Here is a 19,619-nt window from a genome sequence, read left to right as displayed (position 1 = left end):
AGGAAGATTTGCAGAAATGCTGGTCAACTATATGTCACAGAAAGTGATAAAGAGGTACGGGGTAAATTTTGTTACGATTTATTACCACGCCGATTGAATGTGGTATAAGATTTGAAGCGGCTAAACGACAAGTGTTGTTTTCTGCTTTATGGTCTTTAGGAAGTCATGAAAGTCGAGCAGACCATAAATTGATGGAGAATTCAATCAAATATTTAAAGTATGTTTTATGAAAACTTTTGATATCACAGAAGGGTATATGAAGGTGCAACTTATTAAAATGCTCACTAATTCAGGTCAAACAACTATAACTATTGACAATCGAGGTAAACATTCACTGGTAACAAAAACTACACAGGAAAGAAAATATAAAATCAATCATATAAACTCGTTTCCAAGATATGAAAGCCATTGACATGCCAAAAGACATGTTGAAAAAAAGTATCTTCCATCTCATTTAAATATTTCAGTTTTGTATTGTTCTGAAGCTATTTTCTTGTGGCATTTTAAATTAATTACTATTTAAATGGGAATAAGCCACAATTAAAGGTTAAAATACGTTTATTGACGTTTCAATTTCCACTTCGGAAATCGTTCTCAAAATACAAACATTAATATTTTCTCAAATAAATGTTCTCAAAATACAAATGTTTGTATTTTGAGAACGATTTCCGAAGTGGAAATTGAAACGTCAATAAACGTATTTTAACCTTTAATTGTGACTTATTCCCATTTAATTAGTAATTAATTTCAGTTTTGTATTTACTTTACAAAGAATCAGTAACGGATCAGTGTCCTACAATGTAAATAGAAATATTTTTAAAGAAATGAATAAGTTCCCATAATAATACATGCAACACGTGCGACACATTCAAGCTAAAATCTAAATTATGTAAAGATGAAGTAGAAAGGACAAGATCTGGTAACGGAATGGAACAGACATAAAAAAGTAGCTGACAAACATTTTGAAGCAAAATCAAATGATAAAGCCGATGCAATAAAAAAACCTTTCAATTAAAAATGGTAACCTTTGATTTGCAACAAGTCTTAAAAACTCAGGACACAGGAGTAGCTAAAAAATGAACCAACACATATTTTGTCATGAAATAAAAAACAAAATGCTTAGGAGTAACGGTTGCAGTCGAAAAATAAGGTTTTACGAAAATCCACTAACGAAATTATTCCACAGGATGTTTCAAAGTTAGGATAAAAAACCACTTTTCGATTAACCCCGTATAATAAGTCAAATACAAAATTTTATTAAAAACTCACTATACTAAATTAAAATTTATAAATTTTTACACAGTGTGCTAAAAAAATCATCAAAATAGGGCTAAAAATAAAAAAGCTGAAATAGGTACTTTGAATTTGACCAAAATTTTCTCCGTTGCATTTTTTTTGTATCTGAGTATAATGTATATGCCAAAGAAATGTACTTAAAAACAAAAGATAATGAAAAAAATAAATTTGTGTGGCATGATATACAATGGATGTGATTTTTCTTCTTCTTCCTACTTCATAAATAGGCTTAATGCCTGTTTTACTTCGGTTTTGGGCGATTTGTCTCTTGATATACGTACTATTATATTTTCTGTCATTCTTTCGATGTGTTGATTCCATTCCACTTTTCTTCTTTTGGCCCACACGTTTATTTCCTCTATACCACATCTCGCTCGTATTTCCCCACTTCTTACTCTGTCTCTTAGAGTTTGGTTTGTTATTTTTCGTAAGACTTTCATTTCTGTTGTTTCCAGTAGTCTTTGTGTTTTCGCCGTATCTGCTCTTGTTTCCGCTGTGTACGTCATTATCGGTCTTATTGTTGATTTATATACCCTGGTTTTCGTTTCCGTTGTGAGGTATTTGTTTCTCCAGATTGTGTTGTTGAGACATCCTGCTGCTCTGTTTGCCATGTTCACTTGTTTTTGTACTTCTTCTTCCACTTTTCCGTAGCTTGATAGTTTTATTCCCAAGTAGTCAGTTTCCATCACTTGTTTTATTATTTTATTATTTACGACTATGATATCACTATCGTTTTAGTTTTCTCTGTTGAGATCTCCATGTTGTATATGAGCGCCGTATCTTCGAATTTTTTAATTAACCTTTGTAGGTGATCTTCATTTTCGGCTGTTATTATGGCGTCGTCTGCGTAGCATATTATCCTTATTTCCTTTTCTCCCATTCTATATCATCTTCTTTTTTTCACTTTCTTTACGATTTCATCCATTATCAGATTAAATATTAATGGGCTCAGCGAATCTCCTTGTCTAATGCCAGTTTCATATTTGATAGGTTGCGATAGTTTTCCTTTACATCTTACCATAGCTATGTTATCTTTATATATATTCTCAATGGTTTTTACTAAATCCAGTGATATTCCCTTTTCATATAATAAATGTATCGCGTCCCGAATTCTCACTCTATCAAACGCTTTCTTCAAATCTATCAGACACATATATGCTGGTTTGTTGTATTCCAGCGACTTTTCTTTTATTTGTCTTATTACAAAAACTGCATCCGTGCATGATCTTCCTGTCCGAAATCCTTGCTGTTTCTCTTACAGAGATATTCGTTCGTTTATTTTTGTCGCTATTATTCTTGTTGTCAATTTGAGTGCTGTATTTAATAGATTTATTGCTCGATAATTATTGGGGTCTTTCTTATCTCCTTTTTTTGAAGAACATCACCATGATCGCTCTCCTCCATTCATCCGGTATTCTGTTCGTGATTATTTTATTAATAAGAAGTTGCAGTTGTTGTACAAGATGATCACCTCCATATTTTAAGAGTTCATTTGGTATTTGATCTTCTCCTGGTGACTTTCTGTTTTTTAATTTGTTTATTCCTTCTTTCACATCGTTTTGGGAGATTTCGGTCTTTTCCTCAGTTATTATATTTGGCGTTTCTGGTAAAGGTTCTTCGTTTTGTTTTTTAAACATTTCTGTCAGGAAGGCCACCCATGTATCCTCTTGTATGTGATTTTTGAAAGAAGACTGTATGTGTACCCTGTTGTATAAAACATCTCTAGAATTAGATGATCCTTTTCATTACGTCATTGTTTTGGAGATACTGTTTTAATTTTTTAAACGCTTTATTATGACAGACACCATGATACATAAAAGCGAGTTTAAGTTATTGTATCATGGACAGATACTGTTCAATAGATCGATTATTCGTTTATTTTGATAATAAATTGTGTTATAGTTTATTTCACGAAAAATGGTTGAGTGCTTAATGATTGCAATAAAACCCGACCGCAAGTACCCCAGCTTAGTCAACATTAGTTGAGCAGGTAAGTATTCAGGTAAAATTGAAGCTACTGTGGAGTGTCGTTATCTTGTTTGTATAATAAATTCCTGGTAATATAAAAACGATTAAAAAATCGTATAAAATTATAAAAACGATTAGAATACATTTTATTTCATAAAGTTGTAAACATTTTAACAGTGAGTTTCACTATCAATGGTTGATCTTTTAATGACCACAATAAATTTGTTGATCGTTAAGTATTTCCTGGAATAATTATACAGGTTCGCTCTATTCTGTATAATTTGTAAAAGTATAAAAAACCGATGAGAAGTTTTTAAATATACATTTTGTTTCATTTAGTTGAAAGTGTTACAAGTGTTACCAGTGTTATACCTATAAAACAGCATTGTGTGGCGTCCGTGGAAAAACATTAAGAAAAGCATTTATCTGTTGACGCTAGAGAAATCGTAAAAACAATATATAGTTCTTTACTTACAAGAGGACTTACTGCTAATACTGCTGCCAGTGAAATATCTGATTTAACGAAAATACCTCTAACCACAGTGAAAAGAATTACATCAAATCCCATTAAGTCAAGAAGGAAGCGTAAGGATGCCGGTTCTACCAAATGTATTGACGAAAGTGATAAGGACTTAATAAGAGGAAAAATTTACACAATGTACGAAGAGCAACGGATACCTACATTAGATGCTTTAAAACAACGGCTTACTAATGATGATACACAAATAAACTGTAGCCGCATTAGTCTTTGGAGGATTTTGTCTAAAATGGGCTTCAGATATCGTACAATTGACAAAAGGCAAGTGCTTATGGAGTCTCATCGTTTACAAAAGTGGCGTACTGAATATATAACTTCCATAAGAAAGTACCGTACAGAAGATCGACCAATAATTTATCTGGACGAGACATGGTTTGACACACATGAAACACCATCCAAAGGATGGTCCGATTCTTCCAACAGGTGTCAAACAAAAGCTCCATCGAACAAAGGGAAAATAATAACAATTTTACATGCAGGATCAGAAAATGGTTGGGTTCCAAATGCCTTATGGCTTTCTGCAAAGAACATTAAAGACTCCTGCGTGGATTAATATGAGGATACAACGGCAGAGCTTTTTGATCAATTGTTTAAGAATTGTCTTATATCTAACCTTCCTCAAAATAGTGTGATAGTAATGGACAATGCAAAATACCACAGTCGTCAATTACATAAGTCTCCAAGTGCAAATAACACGAAAATTGAAATTCAAAACTACCTGTTAGAAAACGATTTATATTTTGAAGAAAGTTATTTAAAAAATGAACTGTTAGAAGTGTTTTAAAATCATTTTCTATTAAAAAAGTATATGTTTGTGACGCATTGGCCGAGGACATGGGACATACAGTGTTACGGCTTCCGCCCTACTATTGTTTATTTAATCCCATAGAGCATATGTGGCACCAACTAAAGTCAAATGTTAGGTCACAAAATGTTTCTCCGACTTTAAGTGGTAGTGTAGTCGAATTAATAAGGAAATGTGTTGCTGATATCTCCCCAGAAAGTTGGAAAAATTCAGTATACCATGTAATGAACGTAGAAAATTCATATGTTACTTTGAATCACATAATTAAACCAATTGTTATTAATCTTGAAGAGGATAGCGACAGCGAAACAGAATTACGTATTTAGGAATTCATAAATATATTTTGGTTATTTTGGGTATATTTTTTTGTAAATATTAACTTGTATATATTTTTCTATATTTTTTTTTCAATTCATCTATTTTTTGTACATTGTATATTACGTACGTTTGTATGTATATACTATAAATAGAACTATTATTACTGTACATTTTTAATGATATCCGATTAGGAAGAGCAAAAACTTTTAAACACGCCAGTTTTTTTCTGACAGTCCTAAGCCTGTAAAAAGTGTGAAGGAAAGTACCTTTCTGAATTTAGATCCATATACTACAATTATTCACGTAGAAAAAAAACTACTTTCTTCATGTTAAAAATTATTCAATTATCAAGTATATTCACTTGAACAACCTGAAAATACCTTATGAAATAATTTAATAAATTTTTATAATCGTGTATTACACAGCTACCAATTATATTAAAAAAAATATATTTTATTACTACCAAAATATATTAAATAACAAACTTTCTGAAGTGCGACCCTGTGTACTTCGGTAGTTTATTGAGAGACTCTTGTATACACAATAGGATCAACTCAGGTAACCATTAAGCACTCAACCATTTTTCGTGAAACAAACTATACAGTTGTATATAAAGAGATTGAAAACTGAAATGCCAAAGATAAAACTTTTAAACAATAGCGAAAAATATTGAGTAATAATTGTAGGCAAGCCCATTTTATTAATGTGCTTACCTACTTATATATAATAGATAATCTAGTAAGATGATAAATATCAAAGTCATATATTTTTAATTTGGCAATCTTAATAGCTTTAACATTAAAAATTTAATGGATTTTAACTAAAACAAGGCATTTAACACTAACAGGCATGGGAATGAGTAGATAGAATTTTTAGTAGTACACAGTATAAAAGATAATTGATTAAAGTTTATTTTTATATATCCAGTTATCTAATTATATGGGAATTTGTTAAAAGTAGGTAGTTTTTTTTGAAGGTATAAAGTTTGTGTTTTTGTATAATTGCTTCCGTATATTATAATAAAATAAATATCCACATTTTAAACTTAACAATTTTAGAAAACTTTTGTTTTCAACAATTCCACAAAATTTATTTTAAATTATTTTCACTACAGCTGTTTCGACCAGAGTGCCATTCTCACGTGATCTAATTTTGATATGTGTTTACACTTTATAGTCTCTAACTGAATAAGTTGAGGAGAGGAAAACTGTTCGTCTCAAGTTGGTCATTTAGAATTATGTCTGTATTTTTTCGTTTGTTGTTTTCTATAGATTCTAATAAAAATAACTTAAGGCCTTTATTTTGAATGTGAAGAATTTAAAATTCGTCATTCTTATGACCTAGAAGGTGAAGTGCGTAGGTAGAGTTTGTTTTTCGATTATTGAAAGCCCTTTTATGTTCTGATTTGCGTTTGATAAAAGTTCTATCAGTTTGACCGATGTAAGTCGCCACATTTGTATACACCACTGTGTAAGTACTTTTTCTTTTGGCTATTGTTGTTTTTAATATATTTGCCTAAGTTGTTGTTTGTTCTAAAAGCTGATGTTATTCCTTTCTTTCTTATGTGTTTGGCTATTTTTGTTGATATCTTGCCTGTAAATGTAATCGAGCAGAAGGTACTGGATTTTTTCTCTGGTGGTGGAAATACTAATTTCAGGGCTTTCTTATGTAGTGTTTGATTTAAAATTTTATTTATTGTGTGTTTGTTGTACCCATTATTTACTGCTATTTGCTTAATGATATTCAGTTCTATCTCAAAGTTATTTTTCGACATAAGAATTTTTATTAATCTATATAACATACTATTGTAGGAAGCCCATTTATGTTGTGTAGGATGGGATGATGGATTGTGTATAGTCGTGTCAGTATGGGTAGGTTTATGAAATACGGAGAACTCATGTTTGTTTTAAGTCTGACAATTTTTAAATCTAGAAAATGTATGGATTGAATCTGTTCTGTTTCTATTGTGAATTTAATATAACTATGGAGTGAATTAATATACGATAAGAATTGGTCAAGTTGTCTGTTAGTTCCTGTAAAACATACCAGTACATCATATACGTATCTCCACCAATACAAAAACTGTTTGAATATGGGATGTTTAGAAATCTTTGTTTCTAGATGGTCCATAAAAATATCTGATACCAATGGGCTTAGAGGATTACCCATTATAAGTCCTGCACTGTTATTTGTATCTATTTGATTATTAAATTCAAAGTAGTCCTGGCTTATGCAAATTTCAAGAAGATCTAAAATTTCAGACGTAATGATAGGATTTCTAATATTATAGTCAAAAGTTTCTGTAAAAGGAATACTAGCAAAAAGGTTTTTGACGTCAAATAAAATTAATTTTGAGTTGATAGGAAATTGAAAATGTTTTATTTTTTTAACTAGTTCTATCATATTTTTTACGGTAAATTGAGGTGGAAACATCGGTCAAACTGGTAGAAAATTTATCAAACGTATAGCATAACATAAATGTATGCATCATACATCAAATATACCGCTTTCAAAATTATCCAACGAAAACTTAACTTCTTTTTTAAAAAAATATTGTAAATTGAATATTTCAAGTGAAAGGACTCTAAAGAGAAACCATGTCAACTCGTACTCCTCAGTTATAGATAATACAAAAACTAATTTTAGTGACAATTACTTCTACGTGTGTGTTGACGAAACTACTGATTCGCTTCTGCTAGATGCTAAACAAATTCTTAAAAACAACGTTCTTCAGCAGCAACTTTCATTCATTAAATCAAATTTTTAATTGCTTTAAACAACTATTACTCAATTAGAATCATCAAAGTTGTTTTTGGCAGAAAGCATAGCCTTAATAAAAGAAATTAGATTAGATTGTCAAAATGTTAAAGGTGACACTGGAAAAGATATTTTTCAAAAATTTCAAACAATAATTAAAACAAACAATGGTTTTCAGAAACTGATTGAGGTAATTGACGTTCTTTTTGGTAATTTTTGCGAAGAAATAGATTTAAAACCAAACAATTTTGTGAATGTAAAATATGCTCCTATTAAATCCATTGATGTGGAAAGAAGTTTTTCAATTTACAAATATATGTACACAGATTGTGAACAGAAGCCATAAGTTTTTATTGAAAAATTTTGAAAAACATTTTGAAAAGCATTCTCAATTTACAAATATATGTACACAGATAGAAGACATAAGTTTTTATTGAAAAATTTTGAAAAACATTTTGAAAAGCATTCTCAATTTACAAATATATGTACACAGATAGAAGAAAGTTTTTATTGAAAAAATTTGAAAAGCATTCTCAATTTACAAATATATGTACACAGATAGAAGCCATAAGTTTTTATTGAAAAATTTTGAAAAACATTTTGAAAAGCATTCTCAATTTACAAATATATGTACACAGATAGAAGCCATAAGTTTTTATTGAGAAATTTTGAAAAACATTTTGAAAAGCATTCTCAATTTACAAATATATGTACACAGATAGAAGCCATAAGTTTTTATTGAAAAATTTTGAAAAACATTTGGTCATTTATTGTTGCCAGAATTCTAAGGAATAGTATTTCATTTCATTAAAATTATTTAGTACATTGCAATTACCTACTTGTTTTTAAATGTATTTATATTGTTTTCTAATTATTAAAATAAACGTTAATTTATAATACCATTATTAAATATGTTTCAACTCACAGTAAGCATATTTTCTAAAAACAGTGCATATTTAATGCATATTTTAGGTTTAGTCATAACCATTTCAGTTTAGAACTAATAAAAAGAATGATCCACATAGCCAATATTGTTCTATGGAGTAGAGTACAAGAATGGACAATAAAAGTACTTAAGGATGAACCGAATTGAAGCATTAGAAATGCGAGTAAAAAAAAAGAGAGTTACGAAAGATTGTTAAATGTGGGAAAAGTATCTTATTAACAAGAGATACATAAGAAAAACTGCAAAATTGAATCTTAAGAGAAAAACCAGAAGGTTGAAAAGGTGTAGGTAGAATCGAAATACACAGGAAACACAGTATAACTTTTTTCTATTATAGAAGACCATAAAGTCTTTGCTATCACCAACGTCCGATCATTCTGATATGGTACAAAAATAAGATTTCACATACAATGACTTTTAAAATTTCAATTTTTGTGAACAACCTTTGTGGACACACTGTAGGTGATAATTTATAGAAAAATACAGAACAATAGGTCAAGTCAATAAGGTGAAGTAGCTGAATGACGTACACCTGAGAGACAATGCTAATACAAACAAATCTTAGAAATTATTGGTTTAGATGAATTGTAATAAGGAAAAATAAGATGTTTAAAGAGTGGAAGCGAGTAATACTAAAAAAAGGAATCACTGACAAGTAAAATAGCACACAATGTAAAAAATACAATACATAAAACAGTTATTAAAAATAATACGCGACAAAAGCAAAGTATTTACCTGTAATTTAGGAAAACACGAAAGAAAATTTTTAATTTGCATAGAGAGAAAATTAAAGATTCAATTAATTGAGATTCAAGTCATTTTATAATTGGTAATGCATATTTATAGAAGCAAAGTCCTTTAAACAAGTAAAATATGAAAAAATCTGTAAAAATATTATTTTTGAAACCAAAGTAAATTTTATACAATACATCTTAAACAACAAAAAAATGTAGTAATAAAATAATCTCTGGTATCATAGTTTACTACATCTGGGAATGTTTTACCAAACATATTTGTTTATTTTTAGAAAACCGCTCAAGAAACAACCGGCAATAATACATATTACAAAAACAAACATCTTACCTTATTTAAAGCGGGAGTCCTCAGCCTCTCGAGTCCGGAAACGCCGCCTGGTACGAGGTGCTCTCCATTTCCCCAATTTCCAACCCGATCTCTTTCCATCGTTACGTTTGATTTGTTTATTGGGAGTGGGCTAGAACTGCAACAAAAAGGAGACCGTACTGATTTATCGTGCGACAGATATCATACTGATTTTTAGTTTAGTGTAATGAATAGAAATTTAGCTTATCGGTAGAAGTGCTAGACCTGCGCAACATGTCGTAACGATCAGCTGACGGCGGTGAGCGACGCCCCACAACGCGGCGACGCCTGGCGTACAAGCCTTCGTCATGATCGCGTAACTGCGGAGCCGAGGTAGTAGGTGAAAGGAAAAGCTATTAGGATTGGCTTAGGTAATAACGCTTATATCAGTCACTGGGTCAGTAAAATAGCAAAGTAGTAAATTAAAAATGCCAGAAGAGAATAAGCCGAATTTATGTTTGTGATCAATTTTAATAACGCACATACAGGGTTTTTCCAAAGTAATCTGAAATATTTTACGGGAAATTCCTCGTTCAATTTTAGGATTCAAAGATTCTATGAACTTGTTTAATATGCTTCGTCGTTTATGATACAAAGATGGTTAAAAACAAAATTAAAAATTTATTATTGACTGATTTGAAAATAATTGATAGCGCAAAGTGACGAAGAATTTCAAAATTATTTTAAATTGTCTTTTCTCAAATGTTGTAGTAGTTTTAAAAAATCAATAATGCATAAATACTTATTAACAAGCCCGTAAGATTCTTAGAAATGTTCAAAATATCCTATCCATACTGCAGCAATCTCTAAAACTGCCGCTCTAAAACTGTTCCTGAAAATAATCCATAATAGGATCTATAGGAAATTAGACGTAGACATCAGTAACACTCAGATGGGATTCAGAAAAGGGCTGGGTACAAGGGAGGCTCTGTTTGCAATGAACGTTCTCTCACAGAGATGCTTAGACATGAACCAAGAAATTTACACCTGCTTTATTGATTTCGAAAAGGCCTTTGACAAAGTACAACATGAACCACTAAGACAAATTCTAATAAAGAAAAATATAGACAGCCGAGATATTCGAATTATATGCAACCTATATTGGAATCAAACAGCAAATGTGAAGGTTGAGGTTAGGCTAACAGAAGAAATTCAAATCCGTCGAGGAGTCCGGCAGGGATGCATCTTGTCGCCACTTTTATTTAATCTGTATAGTGAAGCTATTTGTGAACAAGCACTCGAGGAAGAAGATCTTGGTCTGATAATAAATGGTGAAACGATCAACAATATAAGGTATGCTGACGATACGGTTCTCCTAACGGGAACGCTAGTAGAACTACAACATCTCGTTCAAAGTCTCAATATATACTGTAACAGTTACGGCTTGAAAATTAATTTGAAAAAAACTAAATTTATGGTAATCACGAAATCAAAGAACATCAGAGCTAATCTTGTAATAAACAATACAACGATTGAGCGTGTGTCCTGTTATAAATATCTAGGTGCTTGGATCACAGACGATACTGATCAAACAAAAGAGATTAGATGTAGAATAGAAATCGCTAGATCAGTCTTTAATAGAATGCGCAAATTCTTTTGCAATCGTGATATCAATATAAAGTTACGAATACGAATGCTGCGGTGTTATGTCTTTTCTACCCTGTTGTATGGAGTAGAGGCTTGGACACTAAAACAGTTGACCACAAAAAACATCGAAGCTTTCGAGATGTGGTGCTATAGGCGCATTCTCAGAATATCATGGATGGACCGCGTCACTAACACGCAAGTACCCCAAACTTTAGACAAAAGATGCGAAATTCTAAATGAGATAAAAACTAGAAAGATGGAATACTTGGGGCACATTGTGAGAGGTGAAAAGTACGAACTTTTAAGAAATATCATGCAGGGCAAAATTAAGGGCAAAAGAAGTGTGGGAAGAAGAAAAATATCGTGGCTTCGTAATCTACGTGAATGGTTCGGGTGTAGTTCGATTGAACTTTTTAGGCGCGCTGCTAACAAAGTCGCAGTGGCCATGATGATTTCCAATCTCCGCTAGGAGTGGCACGAGAAGAAGAAGACTGCAGCAATGTGGCATATCTGCAACATTAGATTTTTGAATTTTTTAATATTGACGGAACTTTTTTGACGATATTTTGTTGTTTTTTACCAAGAAAGACAACATAAATACATAGTATATCTTTCTTTTTGTTGAATTTAAAAAAATCATACATTAAAGGGTTAAAAAATCGGTTTTTGCTATGAAAATCAAGGAAAAAACTTATATTGAACGGTACAGAAGAGAGTGTTTGTTGCGAAGTCAATTTTTGAGAATGGTAACAATTCTTAGATTAGAAAGACGAAGCATTTTCGATTTAGATGAAACCTGGGTAAACGAAAATCATACCGTTTCAAAAGTATTGGCAGATAAAAATATTACAAGTTCTCGACAAGTCTTTCTAGAAGGATATTCTACTGTTTTAAATGCTCCCGTAGGAAAAAGTCGAAGATTAACAATTACGCACATTGGTAACGAACATGATTTTGTGGAGAATGGTTTATTTGAGTTCGTTTCAAAATCTAGTAAAAATTATCCACTTATATTGTTTCCAATAACGCCAGCTATCACTCAAAATTAGTATACAGTTGCCGACGGTCTCATGGAAAAAAGTAGATAAGTAGATAGTAATTGACTGGCTCAGACAGACAGACAGACAATGCTTAAAACGGAATTATTACGAATTGCAAGGCAACATAAATCGTACAATACCAAATATGCCATTGACAAAATGGCAAAAACAAAAAGGAATAACGGTATTACGTTTGCCACCTTATCATTTTCCACTAAATCCAATAGAGTTGGTATGGGCTCAAGTAAAAGGTGAAGTGGCCAGACAAAATACAAAAACAACTGTTATTAAATTCCATGAAAAACATAACGAAAGCTAACTGAACCAATGCCGTAAACCACGTAAAAAAAGAGGAAGATTGTGGACTGTTAATATTAACTATGAAGAACTTTGTCAATTATAGATATCAATACCGCTTTAACATTATTTTATTTAACATATAAACCTGTTCCTCTTTGAATCTCCAACACTGACCCATGCTTTTCATACTTGTTATTGAGCGTTCCACGTTAAGAAAATAACATTGCGGAGATAGGGCCATGTATCTCTTATGGACGATAGAAGCGCGGCGATGCCACGACGAACACAAGCACGATTCAGGGTTGTATTATTTGTATTTTCGTTTCCACAGGCATGAATTAAAATTAACGTTTTTTAACGTAATTGACAAAAAGTGCCAATTCGAAACAAGAGATAAAAAGTAGGGAAAATAATTTTAATTAAATAAATAGTATTTACAAAAGTTAATTTATTTTATATTATTTTAATTATAGTAACGACAGTTTATTTAACGACGTGGTGAGGATACCATATGCCATGAATCATGAAAATCAGTAGAAAATATTGCTCAGCTAAATCATGCATTTTTCCGGCTATTCAAGATAAGCAATTAAACAGACCGCTTTGTGTAGCGCGGTTATCCAGCTATCCGTTGGAATACATATATTTAATTACTAATTGCAACTTAAAATAATACGGTGTGCGTATGTCAGCAATTTTATGTCATTCTCTGACTACATAATGATAATAAGGCTTTGTGGTTCTTTAGTAGTTACTCTGACTTTACAGTTAAATGTTAATTGAAAATGGAAATTCAAAAATTAGGCCAAGGGAATATCTTGGACATCCGTGCAAAACAAATTGTTTTAAATGTATTTAATTATCATCTAAATTTAAGAAGTGGTGAAAGCGTTAGAAAGAAGTTTAACCGATAAAGTAAGTGCAATGACGGGAGTAAGTTTTAGTACTATTTCTAAAATACGCAAAGAAGCTGCGGAAGGAGAACTAAGGCCTATAAAAAAAACAAGAAAACGTACCAAAACTAGAGTGAACAGTGGAAAGTTCACTTACGATGCAGTAGTTTATACGCGGCTAAGTGCCATCGTACATAGCTTTTTCTTTAAAAATTTACTGCCGACATTGAACAAAGTTCTTGTACTGGTTAAAAAAGACAAAGATTTAGCAAACATGCCACGCACAACAATGTGGAGAATGCCCCATGAAATGAACTTTGTTTTTTGCAAACTAGGAGTAAAGTCAAGTATGATTGAACGGCCCGATCTTCTAAAATGGAGGCATCAGTATTTGCGTGAGATAAAAAAATTTCGTTCTCAAGGATACACCGTCGTTTATTTGGACGAAACTGGGGTGAATGTTGGACATAGTGTTTCCAAAGAATGGAAGGACCTCTCAGTGACTTCAACCAGGGATGCGTTTGTTAACAGGCCTAAAACAGCCGACACAACGAGGCCCCCGATTTGTTATAGTGCATGCGAGTAGCAGATTGGGCTTTGTAGAAGGTGCTGCTTTTTTGTTTCTAGCTAAAAAAAACTCAGCGGACTATCATGATGAGATGGACGGTCCTATATTTGAACAATGGTTTAAGGAAAAGCTGCTTCCTAGTCTTCCAGAGAAAACTGTTGTGGTGATGGACAACGCGTGCATGAGAGTTTTGGCAACACTGATCTCTATAAACGCAATGTTATTTTCTTAACTTGAAACAAAGTATTCATTGATTTGTATTGTTATTTCTATGTGAACAGGATGAAGACTCTTTAAAAAATAATATCTACTAAATGATTTCAGTTTGATCACTTCACTTGCTGTTTGCAGATTAGCGAAGATTTGCATTCGTAATGAGCTACCAGTTACAAACAAATAAAGTATAAATATTTAGGAAAATCCGAACTTTAAAAAATACGCAACGGAAATAACAGCCCAGTAAGATCAGGCGAATAAAGAGGATATTAGGAAATTTAATATATACCAATTTACTAACAATAAAATTTCTCAACTTGCAGGAACTTGTGAAAATGTTAAAACGGTCCGATTTTGTAAAATTATTTCGAAGGAGATGAGGCAACAGAACAAAAGAAATATTCTTTGTTGATAACGTGACCGAAAATTGCGCTTGATAAAAAAGGTGTAACTTGTTTAAAGAAAGAACATTAAAAGAAGATTATTAGATCATCTATTAATAATGTTTAGTAGTATGTTTTCTTAGGATCTAAATCTCCCAAAATATTGTGTTTTTCTTTTATTTATCTACCAGTTGTGTTAATTTATATCACCACCACCACCACAATTCATACGCATTTGATCTTGTTTGCTATATATTTGTCTATATATATGTCTCTTCTATTCGTAGCTTCATTAATATCACTTGACATGATTCTTTTTGTTTTCATTTTCTTCTTCATCTCTTGGAAATCCACTTCGAAGTTTTTATTAATCATCATTCTGGCTTTACTATTCCGCGTGGGTCCGAGACTCCTCAAGAATTACTCTCCAGTCGTCCCTATCCTTCGCCTTTCTCCGGCAAGCACGTATTCCCATATTTCTCATGTCTTCATCGATGTTATCAAGGAACTTTGTTCTGGGTCTTCCTCTTCTTCTATGACCAATGGGTTTCTGACCGAAGTTTTTATTGGTAGTCTGACATCTGTCATTTTTCGCATCAGGTATTTTCACTATTGGAATCTGTAAGTGATGTACCTTTATTCATTATTTCTTTGATTCTGTCCGTTTCTGCATGTACACCTCCAATACTTTTTTGTGTGTTTTTATCCCATAATAATGAATTTAACTGACTTCTGAAAGTGTGTACTTTGTCTGTTTTCTGCAATATATACTTTTTCTACTGTTTTCGTCTTAAGTCCGTGTCACTTTCAAGTATCTGTAATGATTTGCTTCATGGTCACGCTTCCAACAATGTTTAGATGTTGTTTTGCAGAGTCGAATGCCATATACCTTATTTTCATTCATTCATTTTCAGAGCGGAGCGACTTAGTTCTTCCACTAGTTTTCTATAAGAACAGTATACCTTTTGCTTATTTTACCCACAGTACCATTTTATTCAGGCAAAATCATCGCCCTGGGAGCTAGATATTTTTGAAAAATCCAGGCTTTTTGTGTGATGGTCAGATCTCGACCATTTGAGCTATCCATCTTTCTTCTTTCTGATGTTTGTTTTCAAATCTTGGCAAGCTGTTGATAGCTTACCTGAAACAATTACTTGACTGTTCGACCTGCCCTATGTTTACGTAGCCAGGACAATCGTTAAATTAAAGCCGGCAAGAGGGTAAAATTATATTCAGATAGAATCTTTAAAAGTGCTTTGTGCAACTTAAAATATGATATAAAATTAATGGAAAGCTGATAAATACCATCACATACGCAGATGACGTAGTTATATTGAGCGATGACTGAAATTGATTGATAGATACGCAAAGATACACATTTAAAAATAGATATACAACAAATCAGATGTTTTGCAGACAGTCTTGAAGGTCTGCAAACACTTGTCTCCAGGGTGGCAAAAGTAAGTAGCAGGTTTGGGCTTGATTTTAAAATCAAAAAACCAAATACATAGTTATAAGCAAAAACAGAATACCACCTGGTCAACAACCTATAACACAAATCACCAACTTTTATTATCTGGGTGCAAACTTAAATGAACAGTGGGACCAATCGACGGAAATTAAGATAAGGATCGAGAAGGCAAGATCAGCTTTCGAAAAAATGAAAAAAATCTTTAACAGCCACGATATAAAATTGGAAATAAAAGTTCGTTTACTAAAATGCTACGTATTCTCCGTTCTTTTATATGGCGTGGAGTCATGGACCTTAACTGAAGCATCACTGAAGAGACTCCAAGCATTTGAGATGTGGTGCTATAGACGCATGTTGAGGATTTCCTGGATATACAGAGTTACCAACGAAGAAGTACTACATAGAATGGGTAAAGAGCGCGAACTAGTCGTAACCATAAAACGTCGCAAACTAGAATACTTGTGCCATATAATGCGCAATGAACAATGATTAGACCTACTTCGGACCATACTTCAAGGAAAAGTGCATGGGAAAAGAGGTCCAGGGCGAAGAAGAATATCCTGGCTGCATAACCTGCGAAAATGGTTTAACTTAACCACTACCGGACTTTTCAGAGCAGCAGTCAACAAAGTCAGAATAGCCATGTTAGTGTCCAACATACGTAACGGATAGGCACCATAAGAAGAAGAAGAAGACATTAAATACAAAAAGTATCCAATTTTAAATATCTAGGTTATTATATTACCGAAAAACACATTATAAAAGGTTACATAGAGTCAGTTGTCTTATATGGTGTAGAAGCATGGACCTTGAAAATATCTACTATTAACCGCTTAGAGGCTTTTGAAATGTAGTTGTATAGACGAACACTAAAAATGATGATGACAAATAAAGCAGTTCCCAACAGAGCGGAATCTACTCCTCAGCTGACTGTAATATTCTTCGACTAAATATGATGGATAAAATCGAAGATCGCAAAGGAATTAGTAAAAAACAAGTCTCGTGGTTAAAGAATGTCAGAGAAAGGACCGGAGAATGGAACAACTGTTCAGAATAGATCAAGATAGCGATAGTCTTGTCGTGTTAATCACCAACGTCAAGGGAACTTGATAAGGCACGTTAAGAAAAAGAATCATGGATTTCAGCTCTTCTATGTTTGGGAAAGCGTCCATCCATTTTAAAACCTTTTCCATTCTAGTTGTTTACATATAAAGTAATCAATTCCACTTCAGTTATTTAGGTTTTTGTATCAATCTAAGTTTATGAATGCTTTTACAAATTTCTTTGTTTGTACTAACGACTAAAAAACTAAACTATTTGCTGTATTAAATACTTACAAAATCTCATTGTGTTTGGTGTTTGGTTGGTGATTGATGTTTGGTGATGTTTCGATGTTTTTTTCATTCTGATCGTCCTTGTTAAACCAATTCCACGAACCCAGCATGATTTAAGAGCTTAATTGTATCGGTATAGCAAGAGAGATAGGTTGGACACCCTGTATTCCAATGGAAAATGAGCGCTACAAGACAAGGAATAAAAATCAATGAGTTAATAAAGATGTGCGTGATGATGATGAAAACCCCATAGAACCAGAGAAGCTAATTACAACATATCCGTTATTAAATGTAAATCCAAAACCAACAGTAAATCTGGAAAGAGATCTTTACAATACCTCCAAAAATATTAACGTAATATGCATTAGCACGTTCACAAGCAGAAATCGGGAAATCTCCAACCTAACCTAACCTAACCTTTTCTCAGTTCTCAGTCTCAGTGAAAGACCACAAGGATATGAAAAGAAAGAACAAAGAAATACAGCACAATGGGAATAATAAATAATGTTAGTATTTACACATATTCATCTACAAGATAAAAATATATGGCTAGTGCATTTCTAATCTAAACTTACTTTTATTATTTGTAAAGGTTGTTAAAGTAAAAGGTCGTCAATTTCTTCTTTTAAGACACTGTAATAGGTATACAGTTTTCTTATAAGTACCATACGGTAATTTCTTCGTTCTGTACCAATAAATATACAACACTCAACGTCTTATTCAAACTAACCTTGTTTTGCAAAGAAATTAATTTCTCTTTAATATGAAGTAAATTATAAAAATGTCATACATGACACTTACAGTTCGTATTTACTCTCATCGAATGAGTATATAATGCAGACTGGTATCAAATTTTTTAATTTTCTCTATTTTAGTCTGATTTTCTATTGTGTTAAACATTTTATGACATCGATCATCGTTCTCATATTCTTTCATAGTTAGGGCCTCTAAATATACTATTTATATATAAATTTCTACGGTATTATTATTATAAATCAAATAGAACAAGTACTAAAACAGAAACAGCAGGGTGCATCCTCAGAAAACCCTTTTAAATATACAGAATATGTTGAGAACGGAGATGGAGATCATCGACCTCAGAGACCTTCGACATAGAAAACATTGATCTGGAGAAAATATGTAATCTAACAGTACGTGCTCTAAACGACACCGTAGGAAGATCTTGCAATAAATAAAACAAAAATCGGATAAAATAAGTCTTAAAAAGAAAGAAAGGGTATTGGAATGGTTTGATGATATGCAAAGTATAGATGAAAAAAATGTTTTGCAAACAGAAATGTCTCACATAGGTTAGTGCAAGAAAGAAAAAGGATTTAGCAATAGCAAATCTAAACTAATAGAATGAAGCTAAGAACTTCTACATCGCGGTAAAGGATTTCAACCAAGGACTAATTCATGTAAAGATACAGAGCTAAGAATTTAAGGAGAGAAAAATGAGGTGATTGCTGAGTTTGAAATGGGCTGAATGTTTCAAGGATCTACTTCACATTGAGAAGCAAGCTATAGAGCAAAAACCGGTAATTGTGACACTAGAACTGCAATTTCATCAGTCGAGGTACTAGAGGGAGCAATCATGAAGCTGAAAAGCGGAAGTGTCTGGAGAACATCAACTGGTAGCAGAGATAGATTTTTAAATCAGGTAGTCAGTGTTTGATCATTGCTCTTCATAAGTTGCTTTACAATCTCTGGGTCAATGAAAAATTCCCTATGAATGGAGAATAGAGAAAACTGTATAGTAGATAAAGAAGGTTATATGTACATACATACGAATAAATATTAGAAGAGTATCAGTTTGTATACCATCCTGGTAGATATACTGTTTATCAGAGCTTTCTTATGTGTCAAGCCGAGGAAACGTGCTTGGAGTACGATGCATATGCTGTTTATAGATTTCTATAATATGTTTGATAAAAGGTAAACTTATATACATAATGCAAATCTTTGAGGTACCGATGAAAGAGTTATAACGGTCGCAAGCTGACGTGTACGTAGGAGAAAACTCGAGTGGAACTTTTTTGATAAATAAGGGACTGCAACACGAGATTCTCCGCCTGGTGGCATTTTTAATGTGGCCTTA

The 19,619-nt window shown here is 32.4% G+C and overlaps 1 protein-coding gene across 1 annotated transcript in view; it reads right to left on the bottom strand.

Moving 5' to 3' along the window:
* Positions 1-19,619, bottom strand: part of LOC140449526 (uncharacterized) — a 133,843-nt gene that overhangs the window by 37,960 nt on the left and 76,264 nt on the right. The window contains 1 exon segment of the mRNA XM_072542723.1: positions 9,712-9,847. Coding sequence (XP_072398824.1) covers positions 9,712-9,847 — 136 coding nt within the window.

This window comes from Diabrotica undecimpunctata, chromosome 9 (assembly GCF_040954645.1).
Source record: "Diabrotica undecimpunctata isolate CICGRU chromosome 9, icDiaUnde3, whole genome shotgun sequence".
NCBI lineage: Eukaryota > Metazoa > Arthropoda > Insecta > Coleoptera > Chrysomelidae > Diabrotica > Diabrotica undecimpunctata.
This window is presented reverse-complemented; position numbering and strand designations above follow the sequence as displayed.